The following is a 12329-nucleotide window of genomic DNA, read 5'->3' as shown; positions in this document are numbered from 1 at the left end:
CATCTTCAGCTCTGCTTCTCTTTATAACCTCTTTATAACCTCCAACCTACACATACCATTTGCCCTTCTACAGCACGGTACTCAGTCTAGCTACTGATCACAGGGCTGTCTTGTCTTCCTAAAGGACTTGGACTTGACGTTGTTCTAACTCTCACCCTCACACTAAATACGCCAGAATGATTTGTTAACTTCTCTCTTTCTCTTTCGCTATTCTCTCTTTTTCCTTCTCATTCCGTCCCTGTTCATCTCTCTCCCTCTCTCTCTGTACTAACCTCTCTGCTGTCTGTCTGTCTGTGTGTTTCCTGGTTTAGCGGTACAGCAGACAGCTCTCCTACTGAAGACGTGTGTCAGTCTCCCCCTCAGCCCAGCTCTGAAGCATAGAGGTACTGTCTGTCTGCCAGGACTCTGCCAGAACACAGACCTGGAAACACAACAGATAGACCAGAGAACAACAGAACAACAATGTAGAACCATAGACCATAGAACCAAACCTGTCTGAACACGTAGAAACACACCCCATAGAATGAGTCCTGACACAAAGACATAGAAACCTGAACTAGATTAGGGACGTAGAAATAGATCCGCTTGACTAGATACAGTGCCTTGCAGAAGTATTCACTCCCCTTGGCATTTTTCCTATTTTGTTGCATTACAACCTATAATTTAAATTTATTTTTATTTGGATTTCATGTAATGGACATACACAAAATAGTCCAAGTTGTTGAAGTGAAATTAAGAAAATAACTTGTTTCAAAAAATAAAATGAAAATAAAAACAGAAGAGTGGTGCATGCATATGTAAATAAGATCAACCAATTACCTTCAGAATCACATCATTATTTAAACAAAGTCCACCTGTGAGCAATCTAAGTGTCACATGATCTGTCACATATCTCAGTATATATACACCTGTTCTAAAAGGCCCCAGTCTGCAACACCACTAAGCAAGGGGCACCATGAAGACCAAGGAGCTCTCCAAACAGGTCAGGGACAAAGTTGTGGAGAAGTACAGATCAGGGTTGGGTTATAAAAAAATATCCAAAACTTTGAACATCCCACAGAGCACCATTAAATCCATTATTAAAAAATGGAAAGAATATGGCACCACAACAAACCTGCCGCCCTCCAAAACTCACAGACCAGGCAAGGAGGGAATTAATCAGAGAGGCAACAAAGAGACCAAATATAACCCTGAAGGAGCTGCAAAGCTCCACAGCGGAGATTGGAGTATCTGTCCATAGGACCACTTTAAGCTGTACACTCCACAGAGCTGGGCTTTACGGAAGAGTGGCCAACAAAAATAAGCAAACATGTTTGGTGTTCGCCAAAAGGCATGTGGGAGACTTCCTCTCTGGTCAAATGAGACTAAATGTAGCTTTTTGGCCATCAAGGAAAACTCTATGTCTGGCGCAAACCCAACACCTCTCAACACCCCCGAGAACACCATCCCCACAGTGAAGCATGGTGGTGGCAGCATCATGCTGTGGGGATGTTTTTAATCGACAGGGACTAGGAAACTGGTCAGAATTGAAGGAATGACGGAGGGCGCTAAATACAGGGAAATTCTCGAGGGGAAACCTGTTTCAGTCTTCCAGAGATTTGAGACTGGGATGGAGGTTCACCTTCCAGCAGGACAATGACCTGAAGCATACTACTAAAGTAACACTCGAGTGGTTTAAGGGAAAATATTTAATGTCTTGGAATGGCCTAGTCAAGGCCCAGACCTCAATCCAATTGAGAATCTGTGGTATGACTTAAAGATTGCTGTACACCAGCGGAACCCATCCAACTTGAAGGAGCTGGAGCAGTTTTGTCATGAAGATTGGGCAAAAATCCCAGTGGCTAGATGTGCCAAGATTATAGAGACATACCCCAAGAGACTTGCAGCTGTAATTGCTGCAGAAGTTGGCTCTACAAAGTTTTGATTTGGGGGGGATAAATAGTTATGCACGCTCAAGTTTTCTATTTTTTTTGTCTTGTTTGTTCACAATAAAAAATATTTAGCATCTTCTAAGTGGTAGGCATGTTGTGTAAATGAAATGATACAAACCCCCCAAAAAATCTATTTTAATTCCAGGTTGTAAGGCAACAAAATAGGAAAAATGCCAATGGGGGTGAACACTTCCGCATGCCACTTTATGTAGAAACAGAATCTGAACTAGGTCAGGGGTATAGAAATAGAATCGCTTGTCTAGATTCTAAGTATTGTACCAACTGCTGAGTGGAATAGGGTCTTCCCATTATTAATCCATTCTAATAGCAGGTTTGGGAATGGTGTGTTCTATCTGCTTTGTTTCTATGGCTGTAACTGGACTGCATGTCTGCTGTGTCTGGCTGTTCCTGTTTCTGCCTGTAGCTGCTCTCTACAGTAAACCCTAACCTTCACTACTGTACACTAATAGAAAAAAAGTCTGTCAACATAGGAAATGTATTATTTGGTTCCAGGTATAACTCTTTTGGGTTCTATATAGAACCCTCTGTGGAAAAAGTAATACCTGGAACCAAAAAGGGTTCCTCAAGGGGTTCTCCTATGGGGACAGCTGAAGAACCCTTTAGGTTCTAGATAACACCTTTTTTCTAACAGTGTACTGTAGGGCTGACTCCAATTAGTCGACTGGTCGATTATTTGGTCGATAGGCTGTTGGTCGACTGAGATTTCTTTAGTCAAGCAGTAGCAAAAAATTATTTTATTTTATTTAAATATGGTCTACAAGACACCTATCTGATTCACGTCTGTCTGAGTGGACTGATCCATTGTGGAGGCCGTGGGGATGGCACAGTCCATTACTAAGATGTGCTTCTGAAATTGTATATGGTGATATTATGTAAGAACAATGGTGAAACACAAATAAAAATAATATTATTTTATAACAAATGTGCTTTCTCCCACATTAAATAGTGGTCGCTGTCCGCGGTTCTGAAACACATCAGTGCACTATTGAATTGGCGCCTTTTCCTAGACCATGTTGCTATGTGCATAATAGCAAAGTTAACCAGCATATTGAGAACAATGCAGCGAAGGCAGCAGCGGAGTTAAGAGAGGAGAAAACAGCCCTTGTCTAAATTGCCTAAGAAAATGAGGAGAGAGGAAACCCCAACTTAATTAGGTCTATAATCAACAGCCTATTAAATGTGCCTGGCTTTATAAAACATCCATATACAGTGTATTCAGAAAGTATTCAGTCCCCTTGACTTTTCCCACATTTTGTTATGTTACATCCTTGTTCTAAAATGCATTAAATAGATTTTTTTCAATCTACACATAATAACCAGTCACTCGCTGTCTTGTTTTTTTAGCACAGCGCAGCAAGTCTGAGCCAGGCAGCACAATCAAATCAATTGCGGTCGGACTCCCTCTAGTCATTTGTGTTTCTTAATTATTTAATCAAACAGTTTGCTTAAAGCATCAGATAAGCTACGTGCATATAGTTGATTTGATTAAAACAATAGGATGTGTCTATATATGGAAAAATACACATTTTAATATTTCTACCAATCAAATTGGTCAAAAGAACAGACAACTCTTTTCTTTTTTAACCATTATATTTTTTAGTCGGGGACAGCCCTAGTGTACTGTATTACCATCTTTGATTGAACTTGAACTTATTCAACTCAATGGCATTTCTCACTGTTGACTTGTTTGTGACGTGTGCTCTCATTCAGTCCATCTCAAGGATAGCAAAGCAGCAGCCACAGGGTGTATCCACCATAATACCAGTTAATTCATTATAAAACTCACCTAGTGTAGTTTTAGACTAGTACACTAACAGGACGTGTGAGCTGCCATAGAGACAGAGATATAGGAGGATTGAGAGATCAGTTTGAAATGAGGCCGGAAAAGAGGTAAAGGCATCATGGATTGTGCACGTTGTTTTCACAAAAGCTGTAGGTCTAGGCAAATGAAGTAACCATTAAAGCATAAAACCATCTCTCTCTCTCTCTCTCTCTCTCTCTCTCTCTCTCTCTCTCTCTCTCTCTCTCTCTCTCTCTCTCTCTCTCTCTCTCTCTCTCTCTCTCTCTCTCTCTCTCTCTCTCTCTCTCTCTCTCTCTCTCTCTCTCTCTCTCTCTCTCTCTCTCTCTCTCTCTCTCTCTCTCTCTCTCTCTCTCTCTCTCTCTCTCTCTCTCTCTCTCTCTCTCTCTCTCTCTCTCTCTCTCTCTCTCTCTCTCTCTCTCTCTCCAGGTCATTCAATGATAGCTGTTTCCTCAGCAGTCCTCTGTGTTCAGAGCTGGCAGATGTCCAGTGGTACGGACACGACAAGGCCAAACCTGGAACCCTGGTCTGACCTACTGACCCTCAACACTGATCCTTAATGACACAACCTCCAACATCTCAACTGATCCTTACAGCCCCCACCAACCTCTCCTCCAGTGCTGACTAGATTGGCCTTATCATGGGCAGGAAACCCTCATCCATTCCTCCCTTCATCCATCTTTCCCTTTATCAGTTTCTGTGCATATCGGGCTTGGCTGAACTAGGGGTTCTAGGACCAACACGACTATTGCTGTGGAACAGCCAACCATAGCCTCCGATCCTGAACTCTGACCTTTAATCCCTGACCCTGAGTCTGCTCCAGTCTGAGCCCAAGGATAACCAGGAATGGGCAAGGGGGGAGGAGGGGTAAACCCAGAATACACTCAGCCCACCAGGCCCTGTCTCATATCTACCCCTGACCCAAGTGTGCTGCCAGTGTGCTCCCATGTGTTTTGGCTCATGTTCTGGACCTTTGTGTGTGTACGCTTGATCTGCTAGGTTCATTCATTTCATGTTTTATGTTTTAGTTTATTTCTCTATCGTTTTCTACAACAACAACAACAAAATGCGGGAGAGACTCGATTCACCCCTCTTTATGAAAACCTTCAGAATATGTTTCACTCTTCAGAAAAACTACAGAGTGGATTATTGGAGAATTATAGATTATCTGAAAGACTAGGCAAACATTCCCAAAAATCCTAATCCCAATCCCAACTCCTATCCCACAACCAAAGATCCATCTGGCTGACCAATGGCACCAGTCTCATGGGCACACTGGGAACACTGGTTTATCATACTGGGAGTTACACCCCACAATACTAGGAGTCCTCAAAGGAACTTAAAGACTGATCAATTCTACTGGGATCCTGCTCAGCACGTCTACTGGGATGTCAGTAATCTGAACTGGTAGTGTACAACAGCCAGCCACACTGATCAACTAGTTTCTTGTACTGGGATGATCCACACTTCTACTGAGCAGTGAGCTCCTGGACTGGGATGTTTTGCCACTACTGTATACTGGGGGACTGTGGTCAGCTGTACTGGGAGACTATGGACAGACTGGGGGCCCTGCACAGCCAGATCAGAGATAGACGGGGACAGACTGTGCCACAGGCCACAGACACTTATTCAAGGTTTGGGCCCTGAAATGCCAAGCCACAATATGCAAGGAATCTCATTGAAAGCCAATGTCTTGAGTTTGTGATGGTTGAAACTGTAGCTATATGTGTAGCAGTTTTCAGGTTAAGACCACATATAGTTTGGGGTGTTTATTTCCAATCATATCTGCAGGCTTTCAGTGGTCTATTTCATCTGGATCAACCCCTTCGTTTCACTTCCTGGTAAGAAGTGAAAGCTGATTGGATGCTTAGGACTGTGTGTGTCTCCCACTCCTCTCTCTCTCTGGTGATGGGCGTATGCTGTGGAGCTGATCGATCACACAGCTGCAGCGAAGGGCACTCCCCTCCTTCTATATCGAGCTGCGCCTATGATAAAATTGGTGAGATGTTAAACACTTCTCGAGGCGTTGTGATATCTGACTCTCTGCGCAGTCCTCTAGTCCTCTGTTAAAAATGGGAGGCAACCCATATTTAAGGACCAGTCTGTCTCTGTGACATCGATCTGTCTGTCCAACTCCACGATTGGTCATTGTCTCAGACACTAGGGTAGTATATTTGAGGGTAAACATTTAGATCAGGCATGAGGCCTGTAAACTCCAGTGGGTACTCTTTTGTACAGGTCACTATCTCAGGCTATATTCTCTCTGCCTAAAGTCTCTCCTATCACCAGTCAGAACACACACATCTTGTTTGTGGACACACACACTTTTCTCATCAGTGCCATCTATGGTGGTGCTTAAAGTCTGTACTGTAACCCAGCACTGAAAACAGCCACTCACTAAAATTACAAACCATATAACTACAAATCCCACAGGGCCCGGTTCCTAGTCTAGCAGAGGAAGTGGCTGTGTTCGAGAGCATCAAAACTATGATATATCATGGGTACATTGTGACTGACTGACTGATCTACAAATAATAATAAGTTATTTATGATGCAAGGTGATTTGTAGCTAAGTCAGTCAGCAGTCACCTGCACTGTCGGCTGCAATGTCGAACAAACCCAGTGTCTGCTATATAGAGAACCTGCTTCCCAGAGCCAAAAGAACATCAGGGAGAGGTATATACACCAATCGGAGCTGGATCTGCTATGTAGGGTGTTGACTATTGTAACTGTGTCAAGTATTCAATCTAAGTGTTGTTACCAGAGCACAACATACACAGTTGCACACTATGTATGAAGACTATAGGCCTACTATATAGAGAACCAGTTTTCATCTAGTTCTCCTCCTGGCGTTTTGATACATATAAGGGGATTAAAAACATCTGCATAACAACACATTTACGATGTAAAATGTAAATCCAGACTTTATATAAGAGTAACACACACGTCTAGAGTATAAATAATGTCACCCCAGCACCAGAAGGGTGTTATATCATTGTGCTTTTATTGTGCCCCGTTCAAGAGAACTGGGAACTCAGAAATCTCTGACGTCGGACTTCAGTGCGTTCAAGACAACTGGGAACTCGGAAATCTCCGACGTTGGATTTCAGTGCGTTCAAGACAACTAGGAACTCAGAAAAAAAACAAGCTCCAACTGGGAAAATTTGTTTTGAACGGTCCTCCGGAATTCCAAGTCGGAAACTCTGGGATCATCCTAAAGCTCCGACTTCTCCAACCTGAAGATCACTGTCATGATTTGATCTCGTTTTATTATGAGTTCCCAGTTGTCTTGAAAGCACCATTACTGTGTAGGTATTGTCATCAATGAACATCAATGAACTGACCTTGGTTTAGTAATGGAGGCCATCACCGTATCCCGCTGTAACACAGCTGTGAGAGAACGTGTAGTTTCCATATAACTCTCGCTTACATAGACCAACTCTTGTCACAAACAAATTCTTAAGCAGGTATTTTAAAGCACACCTTCTGGTTTTCTGCTGGGGAAAAGAAGCCTCTGCCCAACGTTGTTGTAATGCTGTATGTGTGGACAGTGTACAAAACCCCAAACAAAGCAAAGAATTGCAGTCCTTCTCTCACAGCTGCCTGTGCTTTGTAAAGGCTTATATTCTCCCTTGAGTCTTAAAAAAACAAACATCTGAAAACATTGTTTATATGTTGCACAAAAATCTGACCCCATCAAATTAGTTGAACTTGCACCAAGCGCCATGGTGGACTGAATTGCCTTCAGTTTGAACGAGTTTCACGGCCCCCAACCCTGCCACACTGCAAAGTCCTGGTAAAAGTGCTGTGTTTCTTATGAACTTTGAACTCCTGTTGTTTACCTCTTTAGAACCACATCAGCTAGGCTAAGGCTCATTAGCCTGACCATTTCCCATGGATGAGACACCTCTGCTAGCTCACACCATTCCATGCATGCTCAAAAAAACAAAAATACTCCCCTTCTCCACTCACCTTTTCCACCTAGACAGAGAAGCATTCTATATCCATGACAACACACCCAAACCCCCAGTTTGACTTTTGACTCCTGGCCCCTCTGACCCTTGAACCCAATGTGGTGATGATGTGTGCTGTACCCTCTTCTAGGTCCCCTATTCCCATACTGTCTGTACTCCATAGAAACATAAACATTTTTATAGTTAAAGATGAACTCTTTTATCAACCTCTTTCCTGTACGTACCTGAGTGGGGTTTTTAACATTCACTGTAAGCCTGAGTGGGGGTTTTAACATTCACTGTAAGCCTAAGTGGGGGTTTTAACATTCACTGTAAGCCTAAGTGGGGTTTTTAACATTCACTGTAAGCCTAAGTGGGGTTTTCAACATTCACTGTAAGCCTAAGTGGGGTTTTTAACATTCACTGTAAGCCTAAGTGGGGTTTTTAACATTCACTGTAAGCCTAAGTGGGGTTTTTAACATTCACTGTAAGCCTAAGTGGGGTTTTTAACATTCACTGTAAGCCTAAGTGGGGTTTTTAACATAACCATGTTCCTTTTTATATGAACCAGTATTAGTTGTTTCTTTGGTTTTTGTCTCTAAGTTCTGACATAGTAAAAATCCTTTCAGGTGCTATATGATGACCAGTTACCGCTTTGTCACGTAGAATATAGACTCTCCTCATTGTTGTCAATAGTTTTAATACGTTGTGCAGAGCAAAGACCATCCCTTTAGGCAGTAGGACACCCATCCACCAGACCATAGAGCATGTAACCTGATTTTATTGGTTCTCTTCAACTGTAACCTGACGAAAAAAAGGTATTGTAGAAAAAAACTATGTGGAATTGACACAAAAAAATACAGAATTCCACAGTTAATTTATTCTTTTTTCTATTAAGACTTTGTATAGGAACTTTCCATTTTTCTAAATGGTGTTGTTGGCACCTGATGATGGATTGTCCAGATGAGAAGAATTGGTGGTTTTTCAGATTATGAAAATAAATTATTGCTGAATGTTCTCAAGATGGTTTCCTGGTGTCTTCTTCTCTGTGTAATCTGTTGTATGTTCCTTAAGGTTTAGCATGTCCCTCTCACACCTCAATAGCTCAAAGTGGCTTCCTCTCCACCTCTCCTTTCCTCTGTTCTGGTAACTTTGGACTGATGCAGTAAATACCTGGCTGGCTTCATTGTCTTACGTCAGATAGCGGAACGATTCTGCCTGCACTGACTGATAGGTCGTTTGAGGGACGAGCATATCATAGGAGTCTGTCTGAAGACAATAGGCTGGCCCGGCATGCACCATATTGCTTGAACATTTATCAGAGCAAATTAACGAGAGGAAGCCACATTCAGATGGGAAAATAATTAGGAGGACACCACTGAAAAGAACACACTCGTGTACAACCCTCCACCCTGTGGTCTCCATGCTGACAGACCCAGTCTTCAGATAGACCCACTCTGGGACCACATCTCTTTGAAACTGGGGATTGAAAATCCCTTCACATCAGAGAGGCAAACTCAGGCAAGTCCAACTGTTAGCCCCCCATTCTCTTTCCCGTGCCTTCTTTCTCTTACCCTTTGATGTTTTTTTTATCCCATACTTTTCCTTTTCCATCTCCATTCTCTCCCCCCCCACTTCCTCTCCCACTATACTCCCTCTCTCCTCTAAAAAATCCATATTTTCTCTGCTGGTGTTCCCATAGCAGTGCTCTCAGAAATTGTTTCCTGTCTCACTTTATTTAGGAACCCTTTAGGAATGGTGTGTGCATGTTTGAAATAGTGTGTGTGTGCGCGTGTGTATGTGTGTGTGTGTGACTTTGCTTTGCTTAGTGGACATCAAGCAGTACTGAAATGGAACAGAACCGATTAAATTAATCATGTAACAATGAACTCAGGATTTGGGGCACCACGAGAGTGGTTGTTAAACATTTTTGATAAGCGTAGTAGAATGGTCCCACTTAAGTTCACTTTTCTAGATACTTTACTTAGGACAGCTAATCAGCCGTACCAGTGATTGTCCGGGAGGTGACGTTATTGTCTCTACCTCGTGTTGAGATTTCAGAGTTCTAACCACTTTGGACGTGAGCTGCAGCTCAACGCCTCTCTGGTCTCATATGTTAATTCTTAACCCCTCATTTTATACAGTTCTTCAAAAGGGGCAGTTCGTGAGGCTGACACACTCTCTGACCTCACTCAAGGTGACTACTCACTTGTGCAAAGTTATAGAAACAATTTCCTCTTATAGTTTCTAAGATCACATCCCTCTCTTAATAAAAACACTATCATAATTTTTCATATTTTATCCACAACGTAGAGGATGGACACTTCACAGATATAGAGTGTATACTTTTCAAGTTACAGTATAAAATATTTCATGACATCACAAAATAACAACCAAATGACATTATTATTGTTTAGATCGCCTCTGACCATTTCTCACATTCTATGTCAGAAGTATTGTTCCAGTATTTGCTTTACAACGTGTAAGAGTTGATGGGAAAATGTCTGTGTAGACAAAGGCACGTTCCTGTGTGAACATTGGAGAGGGATGTTCTCTCCTTGAGAGTGTGTGCTGTCACCCTCTGCGGGTTAGAGGCTGAAGTTATTTATTGCCAAGCTGATCTGACCTATTCGGATCCTCACAGGACAGTCATGACAGGGTGATCAGGACAGTCTAGGATAATGTTAGCTCTCCTCACCACTTGCTTACTGAATGTCACTGAGAGCTGTGCCTGTTGCACACCGATGACCTTGCTGGCCACCTTAACTAGACTCTCTAACTTATTTTTGTTGTAAACAATAAGATTGCCAAACCAGGCCAACATCGAGAACATCAACACAGATTCAATAAAAGTCCTGTAAAACAGTGTCATCATTGTTTTTGCTGACATTAAAAGCAGCTACTGTCCCTTTTTACAGATGGCATCAGTTCTCCTCAAACATCAACTTGTCCAGCACTGTTCCCAGGTACTTGTAGGTATTGACCAGGCCAATGTAATTTCTCATGACCACAGTGGGTGTGGGGTTCAGTGGCTGCCTCCTAAAGTCAATGGCCATGTCTTTAGTTTTGGAGACATTCAGTGGAGGAAGCAGTTCTCACAACCTTGACACAAAGTCATCTACCACAGGCCCATGTTCAGACTCTCCATCCTGACGACGACAGAGTCATCTACCACAGGCCCATGCTCAGACTCTCCATCCTGTAGGAGACTGACGACGACAGAGTCATCTACCACAGGCGCATGCTCAGACTCTCCATCCTGTAGGAGACTGACGACGACAGAGTCATCTACCACAGGCCCATGCTCAGACTCTCCATCCTGTAGGAGACTGACGACGACAGAGTCACCTACCACAGGCCCATGCTCAGACTCTCCATCCTGTATTAGAATGACGATGACAGAGTCATCTACCAGAGGCCCATGCTCAGACTCTCCATCCTGTAGTAGAATGACGATGACAGAGTCATCAGCAAACTTGATGATGTGCCTGTTTTCATATTTGCTATGACAGTCATTAGTGTATAGTATGTACAGGAAATGAGAGAGCACACAACCTTGTGGGGATCCGGTGGAGGAGCAGAGCTGCTTTGACCTGACGCCACTTGTTGGGACCGGTCGGTAAGGAAGTCCACTATCCAGCCCACAATGCTCACGTCCAGTTTGAAGTGGGAGAGCAGCTTCTCTGCTAGTATATGAGATTGGATTGTATTGAAGGTCGACGATAAGTCGATGAACGCATGGGTTTTTGGGCCCTCCAGGTGTTTGTAGAGGAAGTTGAGTAGGGTTAGAGTGGCGTCCTCGACCCCCCGAGTAAGCAAACTGCAGGGGGTCCAGGGAATTCTCAACCTTACGTAGAACATCTTTCTTGATTAGCTTCTCGAATGATTTCATCACCAAGGATGTCAGTGCCACTGGCCTAAAGTCATTTAGCACCTTGCGGTATTTGCTTTTTGCCACAGGAACAACAGTAGCATGCTTCCAGAGTTTAGGTACCTTCTGCAGCTCGAGTGACAGAATGAAAATGTGATTAAAAATGACACTAAGTTGTTGACTTAAGTACCTGTCCACCAACGTTGTCTGGTCCTGGGCTCTTTTTAACTTTTGTCGGTCTGAATAGGCTGATGACACTCTGGATGCTAAATTCCATTCTGGGAGTAACAATTGTCCCCATACGCACCTCAGTAATTTCTCCACTAAAGTTCTGATTGTCAAATCTGAGATTAAAACCATTTAGCTCATCAGCCAGTCCTTTGTTTGAGTTAAAATCATCAACCTGTATGATCTTGTTTCCCTTGTAGCCCAACCATAGTTCTCATTCCATTACAGGCAGCCCTACTACTGCTACTGAGTTCCCCCTAAATTTTCTCCCTCATATTTCAGTTTATCTTTCTTGATTTCTGTTCTCACCTTAATTCCAGGTTCCCTTTTTGCAGTCATATTGCCCTCATAGAAAGCAGTATTCTTTTTACCCAATAAGCTCTTCAATGACTTGGTAACCCAAAGCTTGTTTTTGGTATAGATAGTAAACATTTTGCTAGGGATCACTGTATTTTCACAGAAGGAAATATAACTGCAAACCACATCAGCGAGTTCATCTATATTGACACTAGAGTCTTGGCACACAG

At 42.8% G+C, this 12329-nt stretch overlaps 1 protein-coding gene across 14 annotated transcripts in view; it reads left to right on the top strand.

The window, feature by feature from the left end:
- Positions 1 to 8725, top strand: part of LOC110501892 (FERM domain-containing protein 4A) — a 191986-nt gene extending 183261 nt beyond the window's left edge. For 11 of the 14 annotated variants that reach the window (XM_036955502.1, XM_036955504.1, XM_036955499.1 and 8 more), the window contains one exon: positions 4180 to 8725. In XM_036955502.1, the coding sequence (XP_036811397.1) occupies positions 4180 to 4282 (103 nt within the window). In that variant the 3' untranslated portion in view covers positions 4283 to 8725. Of the gene's footprint in view, positions 1 to 311; positions 384 to 4179 lie in introns of all 14 variants that reach the window. The other 3 variants (XM_036955500.1, XM_036955501.1, XM_036955508.1) reach the window with 1 other exon arrangement.
- Positions 8726 to 12329: the final 3604 nt, after the last annotated feature.

This window comes from Oncorhynchus mykiss, chromosome 2 (genome assembly GCF_013265735.2).
Source record: "Oncorhynchus mykiss isolate Arlee chromosome 2, USDA_OmykA_1.1, whole genome shotgun sequence".
NCBI classification, from domain to species: Eukaryota; Metazoa; Chordata; class Actinopteri; order Salmoniformes; family Salmonidae; genus Oncorhynchus; species Oncorhynchus mykiss.
The sequence above is the reverse complement of the archived record's forward strand: the minus strand, read 5'-3'. Positions and strand labels throughout refer to the sequence as shown.